Genomic DNA, 25,184 nt, shown 5'->3' with positions numbered 1-25,184 from the left:
GCTATCTGATCATACAACCAAGGAAATACAGATATTTTTTAAATGTACTGTTAATCTGTAAAACTTCAAAATAACTTATGTTCACACAGTTTTATATGCGATTACATACAAAAAGATACCCTTTAGTCTCTTTTTCTGTCTTTAAATGTGTTATTTACAATCTTAAAGCATTGTCAGTTCGCACCATAAAAAACCCAACTGCCACAGAAAAGTGAGTTTATTTTTCATGGCATTTATTCTCCCATAAAACCTGTTTCAATACATGAGAGGTAATGACATAAACGCATAAACGTTTCCTCATTTTAAACCTGTTACATACCCAACGAAACCGTGCCTGCTGCTTGTTCCTCTTCACAAATAAGCCCCAAAGCGTTGAGAACTTAAATAGGATTGTACAAGTATTACATCAGTGATATAATAAGTTTACAGCAACATGCAGAGTCATTAGCAAAAGGGTTATTGTTGCATTTTTTCATGGTTCAATATGTAATACAGTTTGCTTTCAATCATTGTAAGTCTGTTTCTCAGATTTGACATGTTTTAGTGTAAAACACTTCCTCTCTTTTCCCATCTATTTAATGCATTCATAAATATTCATTTGTAATTTGTGTTTACACCCCAAGAGAGCACTTTGAGTAATTTCATACCTTAAACAAACTGTATAGTTTAATAAATAACTGCATGACTATACAGAGCAAACACTAAACCATCTTTTAAACAAAATATCCATTCCTTCTCCTTCATCAAGCGTTGAATAGAAACGCTTGCTTTATTTTCACTTTCAGATCCACACAGAAGATAAGCATGACAAATGTTGGGCAGTAAAATAAATACTGATTCACATTTACTCGCTTCTACTTCCTCGACAGTTTATCAAGTGGAACTACTTTAAGAATTAGTTTATGTTCCTGTGGGTTTGCGGAGCTGCTTTTAAATTTAGTTTTTATTTAAATAATTTACTCACATAAAATTACTCTTTAATTTCAGTAAAATACAGCTGCATCAGCAAGGGTGTGTATGAGATGTTTGCATTTGAGGGTTTTGCATAATTTGCATTTTTTAAGTATTTCAGATTGATAAAGGAATAACAGCAGCTGTAAGAAAATAATGGAGACATGTTATTTTCCCTGATAAATTATTAATAAATATAATACTATTACATCAACTTGTGACTAGAGGAACAATATTCACAGTTCTGTGGAAGCTAACAGTGTTCGCAACCCTATAAAGCCAAACAGCAAAGAATGTTTAAACATTAAAATTACATATTAACCATGATAGTCCTTAAAACCCCTCAGAACATTTTGGTCTACATAATGAATTAGTTATTGACTAGCTGCTTCAGATTTCATCTTTTAATGACACTCTTGGTTTTCTGGTTTCTAGTTTTGGGAGAATTTTTAATGTTTTTTAATGTCAACTTCACGTAAATAGGTGCCTGTTTGTTCCTGGAATATCTTTTATAGCATATGAAATTAAAAATTGTCATTGCCCTTCATTGCATGTTTGCACATTAAACACATATTTTCACTGATTCAAGTATATAGAAGAACGTCACTTTTTGCCAAAAAGCAACCTTGACAGTTCAGTGTCTCTCTTCCCTATCATCCTACATTTTTATTCCACTGCAAAATAACTTTCTGTGTATTAATCCCAACTGTTAGAAAATATATATAGGCTCTTGTTAGTACACAGCTCCCACGAGACAAAACAAAAAAAATATATAAAGTGCTCTAAAAAGTTCTCTGTAGCTCATAGTGGCGAGTCTCAAACAACAAAACATCACAGGATGACTGTTAAAGACCGTTGAAAGGTAACAGTGAAGTGTAAAACAACGAGTAATGCAAATTAGCGTACTTCACATAACACAGCTGTGGAAAGATTACAATAATCGGCTCTACCATCAGCAAAGTTTCTACATAAATAAGCTCAGAATTCATAGTATTTCAACACTGTACAAAAAGAAAAACTACATGCACACTCCTGCTGTAATTCATGTCTAATGTACCAATGTGTTCTTGTCTGTCACAGACAAAAAAAAAAGAAAATAATAAAGAAAAAGTTCATCAGTTCAAACTTGACTTCGTCCTGATCTTCCATTCAGCAGTAAGATTCAGCAGGAGCGACTGAAACGTCTTTCCTCTGGAATGCCTTTTGGAAAAAAACGAAAAAAAAAAGAGTGCAACCAAGAGTACAAAGTGGTGGTCCAGCACGAAGAGCTTCCACTGTCCTCTTCACTTTAATGCCTCCAGGAGTCGGAGCCTAGTCATGGCCTGATGGACGGCGATGGAGAAACACATTTAAGGTGAGCACAGGTCGATGCTACATTTTAATGAAAAATGCTTTGCTTACATCATTGATACCAGAGAGCTGGTATGTTTATCTTCCAGCGGGTTCAGTGACAAGTCAAATACTTGTCATTCTATCATGATGTTTTTAAGATGGCTTGTTAGCAAAATAGTTGAAAGTTGATGTTATCGTGTCATGTGAAACATTCCTGTTAAAGTAGATTATCTAAACATCGTCCTGTAGCCTGTCAGAAGCTTCTTTACTTTCCATAAATGATAAAAGATAATTTCAAACTTAGCTTGCATGTAATTAGCTTGTTATTCCCTGATTACACCCTAAAAGAAAAGTGTTAAAATGTTTACTAAGTAATCTTTATGTCAAACAGGATATTTTGCCGTCAAGCAGACACTGACCTGCGATGTATTTCGCTCCAATTAACATCAACATGCTGCCCATGATGTAAAAGCCCAGTGGGACGCTGCTGAAGATACTAGTTTCACCTGATGGTCATCCATTAACACACACACAGAAAGACAGAAACAACTGTATAAAAAGTCAGAATTCAAAAAAACTAACTAACTATCCAACTATCTCACAAAAATCAAACTCTGCCTACCGTTTCCATTACAAACAGGCTCCGTCGTCTCCCAGTTCATGGACTTCTGAACTGCTTTCTTCCATCGTGCATACCGAAACTCACTCTCTGCCAGACACATACAGACAAACACCTTTAAGTTTTAATCAGCAGAAGAAAAAAAAAAAAAAGAAGTAAACACACAGCTCTCATCTCGCCTGGCGCGCAAAGAGGGACAGCTGCAGCTCACTGCACCTTCAGGGTTGATCTGAGGCTCGAACTTCTCCGAAGTGACTTCGCTCAGGTCCTCTGGGCTCAGACTCCACACGCTCACCCCCTCTGCTGCTCCAGCTGCCATCGCTGCTCCGAGAGCGGTGGTCTCAGGCATGGACGGCTTCACTAAAAATCAACATCATTTACAACAACAGGCCCAATAACCATTAGTCATAACAGCAGTTTTTTATCTGCTTTTTGGAGACAGTCTGGACTTTTCTCTTTTCAATTTTCATTAACCCATAGTTTTCAACAGGCATGAGCAATACTGAATATTTTCAAGAGTTATTGTGAATAATTTTTTCAACACATGACCAGCAGAAGGCAGTATTTCCCCAAAATAACATTTAGATAAAGACTGCCAAGTTTCTTAACATTCTTAGGTATCCATGTATATTATTAATGTAACATAAAAATATTGAGTCGAATGAATGCATGGAAAATATTGTCTCTACTTCTAAATATGCAACATTTTGTGTGCTTTTTTTAAACTGGGCATTATGGTGCAGTTGCGGAGGAAGAACCTGTTTGATCAGTTCATGCTGAGTTTATTTTAGCATGTTGCTTTATTATTAGTTTAGCAGTAGAGTGTGACACTGATCCCTATAGGCACACAATTCATAAAAAAAAAAGTGTTTATATGTGAATGACAATCTTACCAACAGGGATACAGAGTATGTCAGCCTGCAGCTGCATCAGCAACCTGTTGGACGTCATTCCTCCGTCCACCTGGAGCTGAGTTAGTGGGATGCCGCTGTCCTGATTCATGGCGTCGAGTATCTGTATCCAAACGAATATCCTAAATATTACAAAAGATACCTGCATCCTATTAAAATCTAGATTTTTAAAAGAAGTGTTTTTGCACAGCAGTGCAGAGATCTCACCTCTCGTGTCTGGAAACAGACGGCTTCCAGTGCAGCGAATGCCAGGTGACTCTTATTAGTAAACTGAGTTAACCCGCAAATAATCCTGTGACACAAAGACGAGTTGAGAGATTTAGTGAATGATAGAGTATGAACACTAAAACATGTTTATTGTACTACAGAGTAGCTCTTACCCTCTTGCACTGGGCTCCCAGTAAGGCGCGTAAAGACCCGAAAACGCAGGGACAAAATAACAACCGTAGGATGTGCCGACAGATGCTGCCAACTTCTCTGCACAGGAAAAGAATCAAAAAAATGGAAATAAAAAAGAGAAACAAAGTAAATTACATCACTTAATCACAGAGTAACTAATGGACAAGAGTAAACAAAGAATCAGTGGAAGCAACGTCTTAACATCTCAAAGACCAGCAGGACATACCAAGTTCTTCAGAAGTTCCAATTATCCCGAGATTGTCCTGCAGCCAACGAACCACAGCTCCTGCAATGGCCACCGAGCCCTAGTAATGAAAGGATGGAAGGAATTCATGTTTTGGGAAAGGAAATATTAGTGTCAATTTATATTTTCAAGATACTGTACCTCCAGTGCGTAGCAGGCAGGTTTGTCTCGACCTAGTTTGTACGCCACAGTGGTCAGAAGACCGTGGTCAGACATTACAGGCTGCAACGTAGCAGAAACAAGAAAAACACAAGTCAATAATGCAATTTTGGAAGGATATGACCATTTAAAAAGCTAATCTGAACACTTTATGCACTTAATGTACCTTGGCTCCAGTGTTTCGCAGTAGAAAACATCCAGTTCCATACCTGAAACATAAAATAAATTCAACTTTTTGGTTGAATTTCTAACAAAGGAGACGCCGTACATCTGAACAACATGATCACAACCCAAATCTTCAAAACACACAAAACCACTTACGTGTTTTTAGCTTGCCCGTCCTGAAAACACATCTGTCCAACAAGTGCTGCTGACTGATCCCCAAGACACTGGATTTAAAGAACACATACATTTATCAGACGGTGCCTCTGCCAGTTCATCAAAACTTCAAACAGTCAGTACATGTCAGGAGACAATGTTCTCAAAGTAAAAAAATAAAAAAGATAAACTCACCCCTGAAATGGGGATACCTGACAGGGCTCCTGATTTCTGTCAAGAGAAAAGATGCCAAGTTGTTTAATAAGTGGACTGTGCACTTTATTTTTTGTATAAATCACATTTAAAAAAACATTTTCAGTGTGTTTTCTTCTATAATTTGTTGTATTTTAGGTTTGAAGAGCATGTTGGACTTGTGGAGGAACAATTTAAATGTTTACACCAATTGGATATCAAATCAGGGAAATTAAATCTCTTCCATTAATATTTTATCAGTCCACGTTTATAAAGAAAAATAGGAGGCCAAAAGTTTAAAATGACCGACCTGATTAAAAACTTGAACTTATACACCTGAGTATAATTCAAGCATGAATATTTGTTGTTCAAATATCAAATCGACAGTAATACTTTAACAGAAAATACAATCAGTAATCAATGGAAAACATCTTAATGTTTAACCACGATGAGCAACAACCTTGCCCAGATAACAACGCTTAAAACAAAAAGGGAATTACTCATATTATTTGACTATATGAAGCCAAATAATAAACAACATCATGTTAATTCTAGCACATAATTTATATATAAAGCGTACTGTAACAGTGAAAACACAGTGAGGGAGAACAAGGGCAAGTGTGAACCTGGATAAATCAAAATGTCTTCACTCCTAAGTGAGGCTGCAGGTCTGGTTAGATGTTTAAAGACGAAAAGGTGAAACAGGTTACATCACACTGTGCCCAAGAGTGAAGAGATTTAAGAGTTTGGATGGGACGTTGCAGAGAAGGGTGGTCTGTCAGGAAAGCTGTGGGCGACCGGCCGAGTAGCATGCCATGACAGAAGCAATGTGGGACAGGGACCACCCAGTACATTTCCAAAAGAGACACTCGGGTTTTATTTAGTATGTGTGTGAGTGTGTGTCTGCTGGGACTGAAATCACTGACAACCAAGCATTAAATCTTGGTGACGAAAACCGAACCACTACAAACGTTTCTTCTTGTTTCTCTGCTGCTTTTCTGGATTGTTAACAAGCCTAATGTTGATGGAAATAGTCAATAATCAAAGACCAAGACAACTGGAAGATAAACCATGACAGTCTGTGGGCAAATATTAGAAATCTGTTTAGATCTTCTTGTTTTACAAAGTTGATTATATCCAGAAAAAGCAATTATAATTGACTGGATGACATTTTTCTTTAATGAGAAGTTGTTCTTGCCACAAAATATGTTGTTTTGCCTGCGTGGATCAGCTTAACAGTTCAATTTGGACACTTTTTATTAACTGCAGTTGATTAAGATATAACTACTACATCTGTAGTAATAAAATGTTAGATTTCTCCTATTGTCCACATCGAACTGATGTAAATACTTATCTTATTTAGTAATTTGGTAAATTAACTCACATGTTTAAAGCCTTGTGTTGACAATGCATTTCTGAAATGTGATTATTTTAGTGGAAAATATATAAAATATATCAATATATCATCTTAGTCACAAGTTAGTCACAATCACCTCATCTAAGCAAGCATTTGTATGTTTCTAGATGCCTAAATTCAATAATGGGACATACAGGACATACAATTACTTGAGTGAAAATGACAGCTGGTATGAAAATAAACAGAAATCTGACGAGTTTATACTACTTTCCTAAAATCGCTAACTCCTTCATATGGATCTTGGAAATGCACTGTGTGATGGTATATTCGCTTTGGCCACGGAGAAGCAGCACAGATTACTTTGCATGATGAGGAAAAAATAGTGATGGCGAGGATTACTTACCCTGCTAGAACATATTTTCTACCAGTGAGAGAAGAGAGACAATGGCACACAAAAAAAATGCCTAAAAGAATTTCTCAGTCAACCATCATGCACTTAGAACAATCTGAAAGCACACTAATGAAAAAAAAAACAGCACACAAACAAACAAACAAACATAAAATCCCTCTATTATCTTATTAGTGGCCTGTTGACATCCCACTCTTTCAGCACATCACTAGACACAGAAATTAAATCATTACAAGTTAATAAAACATTTAATATAGTGAAACTGGAAGTGTGGCCTAGACTTGGCTACATACAGTACATGCACAGATTTATGATGATGCTTACCATGAGGCCATATATTTCTGAAGAACTCCTCACTCTGGGCAAGATCTCCATAGGAATACCAAAATATCTAATAAGAAACAAGAGCAGTAGCCGATTTTAACCAATGCTGCTTTACACAAATTTCATCTTTTGTTATGAGTGATATTTTTCAAAAAGCTGTCATACTTGCAAAGTTCTGGGTCCCAGTCCATAGTATGAATGTTAAACAGCATGGTCCTGCTTGCGTTGGTCACATCTGTGCAGTGAACTCCACCGGATTTCCCCCCAGTTAAACACTGTTGAACAGACATTAAAAAAAGTCAATTTTCACAACGTCAGTCACTTGTATCTCTTCCTACATAAAATATTTTCCATACGACCAGGACAGGAGATCTTACCCATATGAGCCAAGAGTCGACGGTGCCAAACATGGCGCGGTGAGACACGACGGCTTCATGGACCTCGCTCACGTTGTCCATCAGCCAGCGAAGCTTCACCGCACTGAAGTAAGTGCTGATGGGGAGCCCTGTTTTGTGCTGTAAGATGACAATGACATTAACAACTCTGCTTGTGCTGCCACGAGTAAAGAAAAGTCAGCACTTGTCTTTAAAGGGGACACGCTTTATGTGATTTTCTGATTTTTATGCTGTTATAATGTTGGATGTTAAACATGGTCAAAGCTTGAGATGAACATATCCCGAGCCACAGGAAGTCTGCTGAGGGGCTGCATTGAGGACTAATATAAGATAAATATGGAGTTTTTTAACCTGTAAATCATGCAAAGAAATTCCAGTAAAGCCCAAAAATAAAAATGTAGACCCAGAAATGTCCGTGATATGTCCCCTTTTAATTGCAAGGTGCTCAAATATCAAACATATAGGAATAAAAAAAGATTAGATAACAGTAATTTTATGACAAAAGCAACTGTCAAGTCAACTATCAGAAACTCTCATATACAAGGACTTTGACTCTGTCTACCATCTAAAATACTGTTAATACTGTTTAGAAACATTTTATGATAGAGTGATGAGGGAGATAGTAGTTTATTTGTCCATCCAACTTGCTGTCGACCCAAAACAAGACAATAAATCCACTGCCAGCACTTGTGGAGCTTCAGAAAGCTCTGAAAGTTGCACTCAACCTTCCTGACGATGGAAAACAGACTGAAAGATACATATAGAGTAAAGTGAATGGAACAGATGAGGGTCTCACCTTCAGGTGGTTCTTATTCCTTCCCGGAGTTTTGTTGATCAGACGTTCAACTGTTGATTGAGTCCGCAGGTCCAACCACACTGAAGGAAAATAGAGAGTCAGTTCAATGTTTGTGTTTTTGCTGCCATTTACTTTATTCAATATGAGTTACATTTAAGCTACATTTACACTATTTATACCAGTTAACATGCTAAGTCTGAGCCAGGATGCATGATAATAATGTACAATTAATAAAGCTGACAGTGCACAGAATTAAAACTTTACCGATTGCGTTGTAGAGGGGCTCTCCTGTCTCTTTGTCCCAAACCAGCGTGGTCTCTCTTTGGTTGGTCACTCCAATAGCTGGACAGTTTAAAGCAACATTTTCCAAAGATTGTAAATTGTTTACATCTCTGTGATAGTAATTAAACTACTATGGTCACGTACTGCTTTAAGAGAGCAGGTGGTAGTATACAGCCTAGTGTCTGCACAGTGTCTGCATACCTTTAATGTTTGAAATGTCGATGTTGAGCTGGGTGAGTTTTTCACACGTCCGCTCCATGCACTCGTACACTGAGTGCAGAATTTCCTTGGGGTCTTCCTCCACCCATCTGAAAAGCACATTGAAAAACAAGAAATTAACACCTACACATTTCTGAAATTTTCTGTGCAACTTATAGACAGCTCAAATGTTAAAAATAACTTTTAATAGAGGATTTTAAGACTTTTTACTCACCCTTCTTTGGGGAAGCTCTGTTTGATTTCCACCTGATGATGGCTGAGGAGCTCTGCTGTTTTTGAATTAAAAACCTTCAAAAAAAAAAAAAAAACAGAAGTGAAAGAGGGAATATAGCATCAGTCGACTGCAGATTGCTTTAATCTTCATTCATCCAGGGGAAAGCTGACTGAGCGTGAGGTTAATCTAACCCCGCTCAAGGCCTCCTCGTGGTCTAATTCACTTCCATTAGTTGGATCATCCCAGTTGGCGTGTAATCGTATGATTCGTGTCACCAGGAAGAACAGACACACCTTCAATAATTAGAGCCACTGAGGCGAAAAATTAGATCTGAAATTGCAAGTTGAAAAGAGACTGAAAAGAGGGATGAAAATCCTTCATTATCTACTTTAATAGTTCATTTATTTTATACTTTAATTTAAATGTTCAACTTTAAAATTGCAGTGCAGCAGTGTTTTCACTCTACAGTATTGCAGGGCTTTTTATTCTCACCCTTTGCCCGACAGCAATGCTGTTACTCTGCACGGCCAGTATCACCTTTTCATGGTTCCATTATCACAGCCAAAAATACATCTGCACATGTTGCATTTGCCAAAATTAGCTGCAACAAACTGTAGATGTAGAAGTTGTAGTTTGTGCTAAAACATTAAGTTGACTGCATTAAATTAATATTCATTGACAAACTATGTTGTGAATCTACAGCACTGCATACAATTTTGATCCAAAGGTTACGACTGTTTGACTCATGCCAATAAAACTGTTGGCTGTGAACTGTCAGCACACAAGAAATAAAAAAACATCTGTTCTTTCTACTCAACCAGTTAGAAAGCAAAAACAAAAGAGGCGGAGCCTTCCATGCTTCTTAAAAAAATTGTAAACCCCATATTTCAATAAAAGTAGGTCATTCGTTAATCAATTTCTAAAATGCTGGTCCTGCATCAACCTGAATAAAAGCCTTTTTTTTAACATTCACTGTCTGCAGATTAGCTTCTGACTTTAAATAGAAGCCAGAATCTAAACTGTTTGATGCAAGACAGAAAAGGATACAAAAACAAATATTAATTTTTAAAAAAAATATTTCCTGAGCTAAACCTATCTTTTATAATTTCACTACTTGCTACAGCTGTTGTTGCCACTACACTTGCTTACTTACGTTGGGATGTTGGGATATACATTAATTACTGTTAAGTTGTTTGATCCTCCTTTTTTCCTTTTTTTTTTTTAAAGAAGTAACTATTTTAAGGGATCACAACTAACAATAAAGAGTACTAAATTTAAAAAAAAATCTGGTGCCATCTATTATCTTTGAGATAAATTATTGTATTTGAGGTTAATCAATGATATTTTCATGTCGTGTGGAAATAAACACTGAGCTGCTGCCTTCAAGTGCTGTAGGAAATAACAATATCTATTTTGAATGATTCAGCAGCAAAGAGGCTAACAGTGACAGCTTGAACGTATATAATAATGTAATATATTTCAATAATAACAGTCAATATGAGGACATAATGCGACGTGCTTCCTCTTGGAAGCTTTAAATGAGCACTTGTGGGGAGTTAATCATTAATTTACAGCATTTCTTAACAATAACGGCTATTTTAGTCACGTGAAACGCTAACAATGCGTCCGTTATGGTTGCAAAACGCTCAATAATGAAGACAGGAGCTGGAAAATGAACCCAAGGACGCCGCCTGCTTTCATTCGTTTATGTCTTACCAGAAACCGGGTGGAGCTCGTTCCCTGGTCGATGGCAGCAACCAGCGGCCCCAGCATTATCCGGTGTGAGGACGCGGCCATGGTGCCGTTCATGGGCAGCCCCGCAGCTTCGGCACCGGACTGGGAACTGGACAGGAAACCGATTAACAACCACAGGTAAAGCGGATCAATGAGCTCAAGCCTCACGAAAGACAGGCGTTCAGTCAGTCGCACCCATCATGCGTAAACTGTCGTCTTGGCGCTCAGTGATGACGCACAACGGTACCGTCCGGGCTATTTTTTTTCTAGGATGGCGAAGTCATGACCTGCCCTGCTATGCCTACTATGCGGATCATGACTTCGCCATCCTAGGAATTTTTTTTTTTTTGGCGTAGTGTCCTTTGATAACCCTAGATTTATGAAAGATCTCGCGAGAATGATTGTTTTAACCCAAACCACGATCTCTCCCTAACCTTAACCCATTGACCTGATTGTATATAATAATGATAATAATAATCATCATCATCATCATCATAAACTTTATATACAGTCAGTGCCCTAACCAAGTGTTTTTTGTGCCTAAACCTATATTGCCTCTTCCACAAAAGAGACACACAATCGTTTCAAAATTCTGATACTCATAATAATCTGGTGCTGATGTGCCAGCTGAATAAGTATTTCATTATTTGTGTTATATTTAATATTTTTCTTTATATTTTTATTTTTTATTCTTTATATTTTTCTCGCAATAACAGTTTACTCTCATAAAATTACGACTTTTTTGTCGAAATCTCAGATTTTTTTCCTCTCAGTGTGGTCCTAATACTTCCTCATTGTCATCAGATTAGAGAAGGGATAGCTTCATTGGTGATTTAAATATCCAATTGCAATTGTTCTGGTCTTCTATTTATTGTGACTTGAATTGGAAAAAGGCAGATGGAGAATATCAGATAAATATTGTATTTACAATAACATTTTTAAAAATTAATACAATATATCATGTAACGTTTGTTCTGCAAAGTTTTAAACTGAATATTAATTATTCATGTGATTTCTATGGACATTTTTTTCCATTGTATGCATTCCAAAATATTTTTGAATTGATATGCAAAACAAATTCTATCTAGAAAAACAGGCCAAATTGTCATGCTTTATAGTAGTGATATTTTAATTAATCTTGAAAATAGCTCAATGAACAAGAGTGTTAGTTTTTAAATCCAACTATTTATATTTTTTGGCAAAGTCCATATACATAAAATGAAATGGACCAATAAAAAGCAAACTTTACCCTTAGTCTATTGATATTGAGTCAAGCTGTAAAATAAACAATGTTTGAAACATATAAAATTATTGACTGATGTTACTTGATTATCAACCTGTACTCCTTTGTTACTTTTATTTATTTTCCTATGTATTATTTTGCTTTTATTGAATATAAAAAGCTTCCTTTTTTATTTTATTTTAACATAATTGAATTTCCTGGCACTTCGTTTCCTCTGTTTGTTCTTTGTATTTGTTTATATATTACTGTTCTTTGAATTTGATTTCTATTAGATATTGTAGTTTTTCTACTGTATTTCCAGGAAAATACAAATAATTCAGAGCTGTAACTACATTTGGGAGTTTAGAAAATTGCCATCTTACACCTTTTTATTTCATTCCTCCCACACAAATTAATGTGCGTCAGTTATTGAGGCACTCTCTCCCATTTAAAATGCAGCAGCGCCCTCTGCAGTTTGCAAAGAGAAGTGAAAAAGCTTACAGCACCTGGTATTCCCAGGCGGTCTCCCATCCAAGTACTAACCAGGCCCGACCCTGCTTAGCTTCCGAGATCAGACGAGATCGGGCGTGTTCAGGGTGGTATGGCCGTAAGCGAAGGGCACAGAGACAAACAGACATTTTATAGATGTCGATCATCAACATCATGAACATCTGTGTGGGTTTATGTAGATGAAGATATCGTTTTGGCGTTTGACGTCTTACAAAAAGCAGTGTGTAATCGGGGTCACATTTCAGATGGCATTAATGAAGTTCAAAATTATCTCAATTTGTTTGATTTTGTGTCATTTTTTTTATCAGTATTTAACGGTGGCACAATTTATACCTAGAGTGCTCATTTTACCCCTAACTTGGGGCAAATTGTGCCATGGGAGTAACTTTTTTTGATGGGTCATTGTTCTAAAACCATAATAATTAGACAACTTGTTTTAATTCCCATGGGCACACAACAACCTCAGGTATATATAGTAACTATTATTCGAAACAAATACACTTTTTTTGCAGTAAAATCATCAAATGCAAAAAGTTCCCCTACAGTTGCACAGCCACAGCTGTTACAGGCTCATTTTGTCTTGTAGTAAGATGTGTTTTATCTAGACAATCTACAGGCTACATATACAATCAGCACACATATAAACAGAAGAATAAATGACATTACATCATGTATAAATAGTGTGTGTGTGACTATTTCTCTTGCTTACGGCCATACCACCCTGAACACGCCCGATCTCGTCTGATCTCGGAAGCTAAGCAGGGTCGGGCCTGGTTAGTACTTGGATGGGAGACCGCCTGGGAATACCAGGTGCTGTAAGCTTTTGCACTTTGCACTTTTTGTAAAATACAGAGGACACTGTTGCTTCTTTAATGGAGACAGGACTTTGATATACAGAGCAAAAGGAAGGTAAGACAAGTAAAAACCATACAGTCCATGGTAAAACACTGTATAAAAACAAACACACTATAGTAGTGTGCGTGCAGTCATTTAAGCTAGCAAAGTCTGCCATATTGCCATATTGGACATGAATATCTCTCACTTTTTTCACAACACAATCTTGAATAGAAATATGTTAATATGTAATTAAGATGTTTTTTTCCATTGCCTTTGTCTGCATGGGGGTACAGACGGTTGTCTTTGCCTAACATAAGTACCTTAAACGTTTTTTTGCTAGTATGATTCTTATTTATTTGTTGAGGGATCAATAGCTCTTATGTTGTGATGCAAAAAAGGAGTAGTTCCCATACCGGGAGTCGAACCCGGGCCGCCTGGGTGAAAACCAGGAATCCTAACCGCTAGACCATATGGGAAGCTGTCCAATGGCCATCTTCGTGGTTATATAATATAAATATATTTTTTATGTGTGTTAATAATTGTCACTATGGAAATTAAATTAATTGCTTTATATAATACTATTCTGACCAAATATCTCGTGAGGTAGCACACAATATTTAATGTATCGTTAAGATACATGCAAACAACGGTTTGCGCCAGTGACAAGGGACATTACAAAATAAAGTAATGAGGCCAATTTCCACTGCAATGTCTTTGTTGGTCTGCAAGTAAAGTTGTATGTACTTACATCAAATTAAAAAAATAGTAGTATTAGTAGTTTTTATAGTAGTATAAATAGTATTTCTTCTTCTTTTTTTTGAAAGCCGACGGCCGATGTCGTCATCATAAATGGACAGTGTTGTCATTCTTGAAATGTAGGAAGCGGTTGTCTTTTTATTTCTTTCGTTTTATATTCTTCGCTGCCTTTTAACCACCAAGACCTAAAATGTAAGTAAGGAGACACATTCATTATATTTTGTCTGTAATGTTAGGTGATTTATTCAGCTCAGGGCAGGAATTCAGTTAGCAGTTAGCCACATTAGCTGTCCCAAGCTAAGGGTTGTTTAACTCATTTGTTATGATTGCTAACAATAGTTGTCTGCCTTTTCAGGGCTGACTACTGGAAGTCACAACCGAGGAAATTCTGCCAGTACTGCAAGTGTTGGATCGCCGACAATAAGCCTGTGAGTTGGCCAAAAACGTGCAGTAGTTGTAGTGCATGTTGCTCAGGACAGTCTCCATGTGATGCTAATATATTTCCTCATGTTTGTTTTCATCTGCAGAGTATCGAGTTCCATGAAAGAGGGAAGAATCACAAAGAAAATGTTGCTGCCAAAATTACTGAGGTAATAACATTTTAAAAAATATATTTTCCTTGTGTTTAAGTAATGATTGAATCAATCCACATAGCAGGAGTGAAATGGTGTCAAGTTCTAATGTAATAATTGATATGATCTCCAGAAATAAATAGAACCAAAAGAAAATATTTCACTGAAATTCAACCATGAGTCACTTGAATTGAAATTCACATTTTGCATGAATCCTGCACATGTATATCCTCAGTCTGCTTGCTCATTTACAAACATGGATTGACATTTGGTACAATAATACACACATTACACACACACTATATTCATCCGTGGTGGTTCTCAGTTACATGGGCATGAATATAAACAGCCAAGAAAAACTTGCGTGTCTTGGCACCGTCGTCAGGACTGGCAGGAGAGATAAGGTCCAAACATGACGGTGTGACTCTAAAGCCGTCTTCTTATTGGCCACAAGCAGCTGCCACTCATCTCATCCTATCTGTCTCTCTGCAGATTAAAAAGAAGAGTATTGAAAAGGCGAAGCAGGAGGAACGTATGTCTAAAGAGTTTGCAGCGATGGAGGAGGCTGCGCTGAAGGCATATCAGGAGGATCTGAAGAGGATGGAAATGGAGTCAGGTAATATTGTGACATTTTAACCAAAACAGGAGGAACCCTTGCTCTTTGATTACACTTTGATTAAATGTTTTTGTGTGTTAGGATCAGGTTCACAAGCTCAAACGACAGAACAACCACAACATCAGGCACAACCGCAGACCAAAAAACTGCAAAAGAAAAAAGAGAGACCAAGCAAGTCATCCAGACAACAAACAGAAGCACAGGCTTGGGTTGAAGGAATGACAGATGATGGACACACATACTATTACAACACAGAAACTGGAGGTGAGCATGACTTGAAAACACAATATTCAATCAAAACGTGCCATATTCCTAAAATATATCCATACTTTTTGGTAAATTAACTCTTGCAAATGTGGTATTATGTTGTGTATGTCTTGTCTGTCTATGACAGACTCTCAGTGGGAAAAACCAGATTGTCTCCAGGGAGACTTTCCAGACTCTGCACAGCCTGAACAAACTGAGGTTATTAATTTTTTGGTTGTCTTACATTAAATTAATATAATCTAAAATATATATTATCTTCTGTTAGTTGCTGATAACATTAATCATGACATTGTGTTTCTCTGTAGAGCTCCTTGAGCAGTGCTTGGATGGAAGGCGTCAGTGCTGATGGTCTTATATATTACTACAACACAGAGACAGGAGGTGGAATCACTTTTGCTTAATTACTATTGAATTACTCTTTTTCTGGATTACATTTTATCCTTATTATGGAGTTACCTTCCTGTAATCACAACCTCTGTCCTTCTCACCTCTCAGAGTCCAGCTGGGAGAAGCCAGCAGACTTTCCCTCTTATGAGGAGTCTGGATCCGGCCGTGGATCCAGCAGAGAGGGGGAGAGTCAGGAGGAGCCATTGACCCCTCAGCCGGAGCCACTCTCTGGAGGAGAGGAGAGCTCAGATGGGGCTCAGGCATCTCAGGAGGCTGAAGTCACTGAACAACCCAGCCAGCAGCCTAAAGTCCCAAAGATCAGCTTCAGGGTGAGAGAAGAGTCCTGACAGTGAGGATGTGTCAAGAAGTATAAACTGCTGTGAAAAAAATCATCTTCAGTTTTAAACTCAATTAACCAACTTCTTTGTTTGCTGTTTTCAGAAAAGGAAAGCAGAGGCTGAGCCCTCAGAACAGGAGGGAGAGGATAAGGCTAGCGATGGTAGTCCTAAAGAGGATGCTGAAGAGAACAAAAAAGAGGAAGAGGTCCAAAGCACAACAACTGAGCCTAAAGAGGAAAAAGAGCCACAAGCCAAGAAGCCAAAAGCATATAACCCATATGGGACTTGGGAACAGATCCAGCTGGAGGAGGATCCATAGTAAGTATCCCATCTATAAGTGAGGACGTGAAACTGTTTAAGTGCTAAAACGTTTCTTATCGTTCTTTTTTTTTCTCCCTTCTCTCCTCTCCAGTGCCAGTGTGGACTTACAGTTGCCCCAGGTGGAGGGAGGCGCAGCCACCACTCAGGCCGAGCTGCCACCAGAGCCCAAACCGAAGTTCAAGGAGCGCATCATCACCTCCCTCGGTGAGGAAGGTGGACCTGCTTCATTCAGGAAAAACAAGACACAGAACGGCAGATCCAGGAGCCTCCGACAGAGAGACAATGATGACTGAACCAAACACATACTGACTTCACGCCAGAGTTCTGCTGAATTATTTACAAAAGTAAATACTCTTCCTAGGGACGTTTTTGACATTTAGATGTACCATTTTGATGTTTGTGTATTAGGATTTTGTTTACCTAAGATGCACAGGTAGCATCTTTGTTTTTTTTTTTTTGTTTTTTTTAAATAATTTTTGGACAAATTGGCCTGACAAACCTGAAGACAAAGTAATCAAATCTACTGCTGTTTTTTCTCCTGGAAACCCCAATTTTTTTTTTTTAATCCTTAAAATATGTGGCATTGGAGATAATCAATTTATTTTCCTTTGTACTGAAATCTATCACAATAAAGGTGTGCCAGTTTTATACAGAATAGGTATTAGGTTTACAATATTCAACTAGTCAGCTTCCCGGTGTGTACATTTATCCATATCTATCTATCGTCTATAAAGAGCAATTCAAATAACTTTTTTTATTGTCCATATGTTTTTGTTTTTTTTTACCAATGTGCACTGGTAAAAGCTAGTAAGGCACCCATGTGGACATGTCATTGCAATGTTTGTCAGTTAAAGTGAATTACTATTATACTTTAATAAAGCAATATCAAAAGAGGTGATTAAAGATGGGAAAATTATCACCATAAATGATGACTGTCAGGGTACTAAAATATATAAAACTAAAAGGTTTTTAACCACAGCTGAATTAAAGATGATCAGACTTTATCTCACAAAGACAGGCACTAGTCAAGAGTGAGGAAAACATTAATTTATAATAAACAGGCCAAATGACTGTAGAAAAATACTAGAGGCCGCCAGTCAGTTGGCACACACATGCAGGGTGTGACATGCTGGTGGGGAGCATGTGTGTATAAACCTGATAGGTGATTTCACCGCACCCTGGTTGGCACAGAAGGATACTTACTGAGTTACACAAGTATATTGATGTCTGTTTACAGTAGAAAGAGCAGCATTTGGCCTGTGGCTCATATCTAATCAGTCCAAAATAATTTAGTAGATTGAGTAGAATTTAGTAATTAAGTAAATACAACTTAAGTAGCTCAATTTGCAAAGAATTTGTCACCTCTGGGATAAAGCAATTTAACAATAAATCCAGGCTGAAGTTCATGAACAATAAGGAGACAAGTGAAGGCGTTTAGCCTCTCCTAAAGAGAGGTCATGTGAATAAGTTTAATGTAGGTGATGTCTAAAGGATATTCTGATTTGTCCTCCAGTTTAAAATATATTTATAAAGCTGCTGTGCAAATTAATATGCAACAACATACATAATTTAAGATTTTATTACAAAAATAATGAGTGATACCTGAAATTTGTTTCACACTGTATTATTTACAGTATTTCTGCACACATTTTGTTGCAATATTACATCAACAATATATATCTCAGGCCTAACATGCAGTCGGGCTTCCACCAAATGACGTACTGTATATTCAGTCCACTTGAGAGTAAGTTGTGGTGGGTGTCAGTCCGCAAATTGTCCAGACTGGTCATTTCAGGCTGCTGTTGCTGTTCACCACCATCTCCAGAAGAGCCTCCCTCTCTGCGTGTTCGAGTACGTCAGAAATCAGATCGTCGAGGGCCTCCCCTCCTCTCATGAACTCCTGAATGTGGATCAAAAACAGATGTGACAACAGATACAAATTTCACAACTCAGGCTGTTCTTGGTGATAAAGAATTGGAGTAGTAAAACCTGACTAAAAAGGCAATAAAATAAAGCTTCTACTGTTTACATCATGTGGGGTGAAACTGTTTGACAAGAGAAGCTCCCTGAAGTCTGACAGTTTAATAGTTTCCTTTGATTTTTCACGCAGAGTTTGGGGACTCCTGTGTGCTAACCTTAATATCTCTGGTAACATAGCCAGTCCTGTGGTCTGTGACTCGATCCTGGCTGAAGTTGTAGGTGCGAATCCTCTCTGACTGAGAGCGTGTGCCCACCTGGGTAAGAATCAATAAATAGTTTTTTAAAAAGTCAATAAATCTGTGAATACTTCTTGCATTTTACATGTAGAAATACTGGAAAAAAACGTTCTGTAGGAGGTCACTCACCTGCTGTTTCCGTGCTGTATGCCTCTGCTCAGTCTCTTTACCCATCATGCTCTGGTAAAGCCGGGCCTTCAGTACGCGCATGGCCGTGTCTCTGTTCTGCAGTTGAGAGCGAGTCTGCTGACACTCTGCCCTAATACCTGTCAGGAGGGAAGGAATACAATTAAAACAGAAGCAGAATATGTTTGGAATTTTTAAGAATCTGTTTAAATGTTTTACCTGTGGGAAGATGAACAATGCGCACTGCGCTGTCTGTTGTGTTGACACTTTGGCCCCCAGCACCTCGAGATCTGAACGTGTCAATGCGGAGGTCCTTCGGATCGATGCTGACATCAAACTATGAACACAAACACAACCCATAAAGGACAACATAAACAGACAGGTGATGAAGAAACAACAGTAGAATAGGGAGTACCTCAATGGGCTCTGGCAGGATAATAACAGTCATGGTTCCAGTGTGGATACGCTGCATCCTGGAGGAAAGGCCCACCTCAGGGATCCTCTGCACCCGGTGTGTCCCTCCTTCATGCTTCAGACGTCTGTACACGTTCTCCCCGACAATTCGTACCGCTGCGTGGTGTAAACCACCTGAGGAACACAGTCAAAAACAAAGTTTAAATGTTAATCCTGCAACAACTCTCGACAGCTCAGTGCATTTATGAAGATACAGAAAGTTACAGGAAAAACACTGGCTGATTTTCTCAAGACAGAAACACTGTCAGTAAAGTTCTAATGTCTTCAGAGTATTACAGATTTGAGATTTGGTTGATAAGATTCCAACTTTTGCAACCACTGAAACTAATATAATACATGATAACAGACCTTTTTCTGCATGTGACTGAAAGACAGAGGGAAAAGACGTACCATACTCAGCAGGTGTGTAGTTTAAAACTTCAAAGTCCCAATTCTTGTAAAAAGCAAAACCCTGGTACATGTCAAACATTTCACTGGTGAACTGCTGACAGATGTCCCCTAAAACAACATAAACAGGTATTAGAAAGGATCAGAAAGCTGCTAAATACTGGTGAGCTGTGGCTGTAACTTAGTATGAGTATGTCTAATACTTCAACTTAAATACATTTTCAAACAGTAACAGTGGAAAGCCTGATTTCGGGCTTCACAAAACACGCTAAGCAGGAAATGAACTGCTAATGTCTTTAATTAAGCAGATAATGTAAATGTATTATTTAGTCATTAATCTAAATTAGACATGCAGCAGGTAATCTGTAACAGGAAAGTGGAAAACTATATATTAGACATATAATATTTCAGGAGTTGTTACATACCTCCTGTTGTCCGACCTGAGACAACCTCGAGCAGAACATTACTGGAGTCAAGAGGGTCAGTCGGCACAAGAGCTTTGATTAACTGGAGAGAAAGAATATACACTTAAATACATTAAAACCTGATGTTTTGCAACACATTTCTACGCATATTTGACCATCTATGTGTGTTCTTACATCTTTTCTTAATGCTACAATTCTGCTGGAGATCTGTGCTTCCTCCTCTTTCAGCAGCTGGGTCAATTGTTTGTCTTCGTCTTTGAAACCAGCTGAACCTGCAGTCAAGGGGAGAGCAAAACATATTTATTTTCATGTTAATATATCTCCATTATTTAACCATTATCAACAGACAGACTGTGAAAAATCTGCTTATTTACAGCAGCAAATACATGATAACCACTCTGATTTGTGTTAACAAATACAAACTGGATGCATGCTTTGTTTTTGGTTTTAAAGAAACACCCCTATACCTTTTTAATACTGTTTAAGACCTTACATTTTTAATTTCAAGACTTTGTCAGACATTTCAAGGTAATCAATCATTATGTAAGTGTTATCTATTTACATATTTTTTTTGACAATTATTACTGACAAAAATACAGAAATAAAAAATCTACTCACTGTGCAGGAGTGATAGGACTTCCTCGAGGTCTTTCAGAGCTTGTTCAATACTCCGAAACACATTTGCCAATGGCAGCAGCTCTGTGTGCTTCTTAATAAGCACTTTTCTGTCTGACTCGCTGAGGTATGCATGCTGTAACTTTTTGCTGAGGTCTCTGTACTCCTCCATGAGCTGCTGGAGATACCTCTGCACGGACTCATTCTTGTATAAGTCCCCCAAATCACTGTGACAGAAGCGTTTTAATGTCACTTTGCCCCAGTGTTGCACCTCTATAAGGTTTAGACCGGTGTGTCCTGTAAGTGTCCTCCATCCTGCTCCTTTTCTGCTGCTGTAAACTACACGGCTACAGGAAGAGCATAAACGAACCCAACGACGCATTTGACTACATACGAAATAGGTAAAGTCACAGTATGTTCACAGGTGTTTTTGTGACAAATGAAAATATCATTCCCACTGTAGCTCGCAGCATGTAAGAGAAATCGGATGTAGTTCAGCAAACAAGGTCGAGGAGGTCGAAGTGAATTCTGGGAATTGTAGTTGTATGCTATACGGGCAGTTATTCACCTTGCTGTAGTTGTATGATTTGTTTTACATTTTCAGTAAAATACGACAATATAATACATTATACTATAATATAACAATATCTTAAATTATCTATCTGTATAATAATCTGCACATTTATTTAACTAAGTTATCTATTTAACGCTAGCTTGATATCTAACGTATCTATCTATAAAACTACTTTTAGCATCAAACGTTTTGCCGTTAAGTCAGCGTTAACGTTAGCGAACGTTAGTTAGCTAATTTAACTGATGTGAAAATGTCAAATTTCAAAGCCAGTGAAGATGGTAAGACTATTTTAACCAGTTTGACATATTTATTTACAGAATTAAACAAATAAAATCAGTATTAAAGTGTTTCAACAGCTGACACTATGAAATAACAACTTATAACTTTATATTTTCGCTAGTTAACCTTATGCTAACAGTTAGCCAGCGATAATTTAACTTATTTAGCGTTACTGTCAACGTTTCCTTTTAGTTTAAAATTAATTGCAGCCTTATTATTTGGCGGTTTATTAGCTACAAATCCTAACTTTTTGTTCTGTGTCAAAAGTGTATCGCAGCCTACAATCTATGTAATTTTGAAAATACTGTCAGCAAGACCTAACTGTTAAAAGTCGGATGGTTTAATTAACTGAAACCGTTAATACACTTTTATTAACTGATCCTCAGGAACACGGCAACAGTGTTCATTAACCAAGGCGGTGGAGGATGTCAGCCAACGCGGGTACGCACAAACTGAGGCCCTGAAAGAAAGACAGAAGACACTCAGCTCCCTGAAGGTTCACCTTACACCTCTAATTATACTCAAACTAACATTGCATATTAACTAAATCCACTTATTCTCATCATTATGTGCTCAAAACACTTTCTTGGTGTTTACATAGTAGCTGAGGCAATGATAAAAGTAGTAGTTGTAGAGGTAAAAGTTGTTGACACTACGGTTTTAATGGTACTGCAACCATAATAATTTGCCATATTATGTTTGGAGATCTTTACTTCTATTTTAAATCTATTGTTTTGTATTAGCCAGGATACAGCAATAATAATAATAACTTTAATTTGGCCAATATAGCACCTTTTAAAACAGAGTTTACAAAGTGCTTTGATAGACAAAACAAAAGCAGGATGCTCAGAAAGCAATATAACAACAGAAAGACAGCCAGAGAGTGAGGTCAAAACAAAACAAAAGCAAGACAAAATTAAGATAAAGTTAAGACGAGAAGACAAAAGAGACAAAAAGATAGTAGAGAGAAGACAAAAAGATGACGAAAGATAAAAAGATGATAAAAAGACAACATCACACAAAAGCAAGTCTATAAAAATGGCCAGAAGGGCCCCAACACAGGAAGGAATCCGGGAAATCCTGGAATAATTCGAAGAAAAAAAAGTACAGGAATAAGGAAAATAAGTAAAAAGGAATGCAACAACTACAGTACAGCTGGTACACCTGTGTTTCCTTTTATACTATTTGTTGCTGGAACATAAACATGGTTGAAATTAAGGTACATTCTTCAAGTTATAGCCTATAGCCACATTCACATTCATCGCAGTAATAAATTAATCATTTTTATTTGTGATTTACTTACAGAAAATATAGTCTTAAAGTGTGAATCTGGCCTGCAAACACCTAGATTAGGAAGAGGAAGTCCATGGTTAAATTAATATTTCTATAGGTGATCCCTGCAGTAAATTTGTTAAAAAACATATTTATATTAGAATTTTCTTTTGCATCCAGTTAATAAGGTTGACCACTGTCCAAAAGAGCTTTTAGGTTTAAACATCTAATGTCTTCTCCAGGTGAGTCTCTCAGATGTCGAGAAGAAAGCTGAGGAGGCAGAGCAGGAGCTGAGATCTAAGGTGAGGGAGCTCCTCATGCTGGAGGGTGAGGTGGAGCACCTGGAACTGCAGAGACGAGTCCTGCACGATCGCTGCGCATCCATCAGCGCAGACAACACAAAACTCCAGATTCGTATAAGCGAGGAGGAGGAGAAGGCTTGCACGGCACTGGCAGGGTTCAACACTTATCGAAACAAGATGGAGGGCCACAGAGCAGCGGTTTTGCATGCAGAGAGCCAGACGGAGGCCCACAAAGAGCTGGAGGAGAAGAGAGCGCTGGTCAGGATGTTGACACAGACGAAAGAGGAGCTAAAGGAGGATTTGGAGAATCCAAATGGAAACACAGTGCAGATGGCAAAGGTGTTATATGGTCCTGATTCTTTATTTGATTTTTAAACATAATAAAGTATATTTTTATTTTATTTTTGGTCTGTAGGACAAAAAATTACATCTCTTTCTTTCTGTTGTAGAATATCAACTTTACTCCTGCCCTCCTCCATTTGTCTCTCAATTTCTTCCTCAATTCCACCGAGTTCTGCAACATTTTTCTGCATTTTGTCAACAGAGAGAGATTAATGCTCTAAAAGGCGAGATTACAGTGATGAGGAAGAGTGTAGCTGAGAGGAGAGAACAATTGAGAAAAGAGTTTGTGACCCAGAGCCAGATAAAGAAAGACATACAGGTATGGCACACAAAATGTGAAACTAATAACCGCTAATAGATATGAAAATGATACAGCAGAACAGATGAAGCTACAGAATTTCCCTTTTTGGACAATAAAGAACATCTTTCTTTCTTTCTTTCTGAAAACTCAACATTCATGTTTCCACTGTTTAAGATCCAAAACAGGCGCTATGAAGCCATCATCAAGCGCCTCCGCTGCCAACTGAGCAAGGCCCAGGCTGTCCACAGGTAAAAATAAATACAAATACAACACCAGTGATGGTGCAATCTATATTTGTATCGCTATGAAGTGTTTACGAACGCTTAATTTCAATAAATGTTTTGCACAGATGTTAAACCTACATTTATGGAAGACAAGCAAGAAGTAAACTAAGAACTAAAGATCGCAAAATTACATTATTTTTGCTCTACAGTAGCTTTAAAAGACAAAATAGGGGGGAGAGATCTATTTTTTGTTTATAATAATACTCCCTATCACTTTTCATACTGTATATAGTAACTTAGCATTTGTTGTAATATAACAGGAGGCTCTTTGGAGGAAAATTGCTGCAAGGGCAATAATGTCCCGCATATTAAACTCTACTGAAGTACTGTCTGCTTTACACAGGCAAATGTCAGGAGATATCTACCACATGGAGAGACAGATAGCCAAGCTCAAACGGCAGCTGGAGTCATCACAGGACTCAGTGGTGATTATACTGTAGTGTCAGGTATGTCTTATTTAGATTAACATGGTTTATGAAACCCTCTTATTTGGATTGAAATGGTTGTGTTATGAGTAGTTCTCTTTGTGTAAGGAAGAGTTGTTACTGTTACTACAATTGAACAGCTGGGGGCAGCAGTGTCAACAAAATGTCTAACTTTATCTTCTTAACTCCTATCACAACGCCCTCATCTCCACTGTCTTTGATAACAGATATAAACAACGGTTATCACTCTATTTATTCCTCTTTATGAACAAGTTTTGTTAGAAAAAAATAGAAGAGTATTAACATATTCTTTTTTTATCGTATCAAATGATTTCCTTTGATAGCAGCAAAGCATGCACGCACTTTGTGTCACATGTGTTTTAAGACCAGATCAGGGGCAACATCAGCCGTGCGTGGGAAGGGATTTTAGGTCTGGTGGCGATGACACTGATATCAGCTTGTCCTGTCGATGTCCACAACA

The 25,184-nt window shown here is 37.6% G+C and overlaps 4 protein-coding genes and 3 non-coding genes across 14 annotated transcripts in view; 3 read left to right on the top strand and 4 right to left on the bottom strand.

Annotated features, from left to right (window-relative positions):
• Positions 1-212: 212 nt before the first annotated feature.
• gk (glycerol kinase) lies at positions 213-11,092 on the bottom strand. Of its 2 annotated transcripts, XM_044344980.1 has the most exons (21): positions 10,838-11,092; positions 9,122-9,195; positions 8,890-8,996; positions 8,671-8,748; positions 8,407-8,486; positions 7,593-7,730; positions 7,381-7,490; positions 7,216-7,282; positions 6,886-6,903; positions 5,129-5,164; positions 4,937-5,004; positions 4,782-4,824; positions 4,598-4,678; positions 4,439-4,517; positions 4,194-4,290; positions 4,021-4,105; positions 3,796-3,916; positions 3,119-3,262; positions 2,906-2,992; positions 2,703-2,789; positions 213-2,273 (listed from the first exon to the last, which is right to left on the bottom strand). In XM_044344980.1, exons 1-21 carry the CDS (start codon positions 10,928-10,930, stop codon positions 2,263-2,265), a joined length of 1,704 nt encoding a protein of 567 aa, XP_044200915.1. In that variant the 5' UTR covers positions 10,931-11,092; the 3' UTR covers positions 213-2,262. The 2 variants fall into 2 exon arrangements, with proteins under 2 accessions (XP_044200915.1, XP_044200916.1); XM_044344981.1 differs by lacking the exon at positions 6,886-6,903 and having other exon boundaries at positions 10,838-11,091.
• A 1,479-nt stretch (positions 11,093-12,571) lies between these two features.
• Positions 12,572-12,690, bottom strand: LOC122978136. The gene has a single exon (XR_006402342.1). It is a non-coding gene; the product is annotated as a 5S ribosomal RNA (ribosomal RNA).
• Positions 12,691-13,290: 600 nt separating this feature from the next.
• LOC122978021 lies at positions 13,291-13,409 on the top strand. The gene has a single exon (XR_006402231.1). It is a non-coding gene; the product is annotated as a 5S ribosomal RNA (ribosomal RNA).
• Positions 13,410-13,828: 419 nt separating this feature from the next.
• Positions 13,829-13,900, bottom strand: trnae-uuc. Its single transcript has one exon. It is a non-coding gene; the product is annotated as a tRNA-Glu (tRNA).
• A 336-nt stretch (positions 13,901-14,236) lies between these two features.
• Positions 14,237-17,434, top strand: wbp4 (WW domain binding protein 4). Of its 2 annotated transcripts, none has more exons than XM_044344537.1 (10): positions 14,237-14,372; positions 14,536-14,608; positions 14,708-14,770; positions 15,245-15,368; positions 15,456-15,632; positions 15,763-15,833; positions 15,941-16,016; positions 16,131-16,351; positions 16,464-16,678; positions 16,773-17,434. In XM_044344537.1, coding segments are annotated over exons 1-10 (1,224 nt in total). In that variant the 5' UTR covers positions 14,237-14,370; the 3' UTR covers positions 16,975-17,434. The 2 variants fall into 2 exon arrangements, with proteins under 2 accessions (XP_044200472.1, XP_044200471.1); XM_044344536.1 differs by having other exon boundaries at positions 15,450-15,632.
• Positions 17,435-18,244: 810 nt separating this feature from the next.
• On the bottom strand, positions 18,245-21,425 carry mtrf1 (mitochondrial translational release factor 1). The gene is made up of 9 exons (XM_044344535.1): positions 20,928-21,425; positions 20,484-20,581; positions 20,310-20,391; positions 19,888-19,995; positions 19,439-19,611; positions 19,243-19,360; positions 19,027-19,163; positions 18,817-18,915; positions 18,245-18,581 (listed from the first exon to the last, which is right to left on the bottom strand). Exons 1-9 carry the CDS (start codon positions 21,304-21,306, stop codon positions 18,468-18,470), a joined length of 1,308 nt encoding a protein of 435 aa, XP_044200470.1. The 5' UTR covers positions 21,307-21,425; the 3' UTR covers positions 18,245-18,467.
• Positions 21,426-21,653: 228 nt separating this feature from the next.
• LOC122976209 (coiled-coil domain-containing protein 122-like) overlaps positions 21,654-25,184 on the top strand; it is a 45,105-nt gene continuing 41,574 nt past the window's right edge. For 5 of the 6 annotated variants that reach the window (XR_006400861.1, XM_044344544.1, XM_044344546.1 and 2 more), the window contains exons 1-6: positions 21,654-21,776; positions 22,164-22,273; positions 23,292-23,690; positions 23,896-24,012; positions 24,169-24,242; positions 24,622-24,724. Coding sequence is in view for 5 of the 6 variants with exons in the window: in XM_044344544.1 (XP_044200479.1) it covers positions 21,749-21,776; positions 22,164-22,273; positions 23,292-23,690; positions 23,896-24,012; positions 24,169-24,242; positions 24,622-24,718 (825 nt within the window). In the remaining variant the exon portion in view is untranslated. Of the gene's footprint in view, positions 21,777-22,163; positions 22,274-23,291; positions 23,691-23,895; positions 24,013-24,168; positions 24,243-24,621; positions 24,725-25,088; positions 25,180-25,184 lie in introns of those variants that run through there. The other variant, XM_044344545.1, reaches the window with a different exon arrangement.

The sequence above is a fragment of the Thunnus albacares genome, chromosome 24 (genome assembly GCF_914725855.1).
Source record: "Thunnus albacares chromosome 24, fThuAlb1.1, whole genome shotgun sequence".
NCBI classification, from domain to species: domain Eukaryota; kingdom Metazoa; phylum Chordata; class Actinopteri; order Scombriformes; family Scombridae; genus Thunnus; species Thunnus albacares.
This window is presented reverse-complemented; position numbering and strand designations above follow the sequence as displayed.

Bases quoted from the DNA above. Each gene is read 5' to 3' on its own strand.
- gk (XM_044344980.1), bottom strand. From the start codon at position 10,930: ATGAACGGCACCATGGCCGCGTCCTCACACCGGATAATGCTGGGGCCG. The intron at 9,196-10,837 runs GTAAGACATAAA...TTTTTTTTGAAG, and splicing joins CGAGCTCCACCCGGTTTCTG to GTTTTTAATTCAAAAACAGC. The intron at 4,518-4,597 runs GTACAGTATCTT...TTTCATTACTAG, and splicing joins CTGCCTGCTACGCACTGGAG to GGCTCGGTGGCCATTGCAGG.
- wbp4 (XM_044344536.1), top strand. The intron at 15,369-15,449 runs GTAATATTGTGA...TTTGTGTGTTAG, and splicing joins GAGGATGGAAATGGAGTCAG to GATCAGGTTCACAAGCTCAA. The intron at 16,352-16,463 runs GTGAGAGAAGAG...TGCTGTTTTCAG, and splicing joins TCCCAAAGATCAGCTTCAGG to AAAAGGAAAGCAGAGGCTGA.
- mtrf1 (XM_044344535.1), bottom strand. From the start codon at position 21,306: ATGCGTCGTTGGGTTCGTTTATGCTCTTCCTGTAGCCGTGTAGTTTAC. The intron at 19,612-19,887 runs GTACGTCTTTTC...TGTGTTCCTCAG, and splicing joins CTACACACCTGCTGAGTATG to GTGGTTTACACCACGCAGCG. The intron at 19,164-19,242 runs GTAAAACATTTA...CCCTCCTGACAG, and splicing joins CATTGTTCATCTTCCCACAG to GTATTAGGGCAGAGTGTCAG.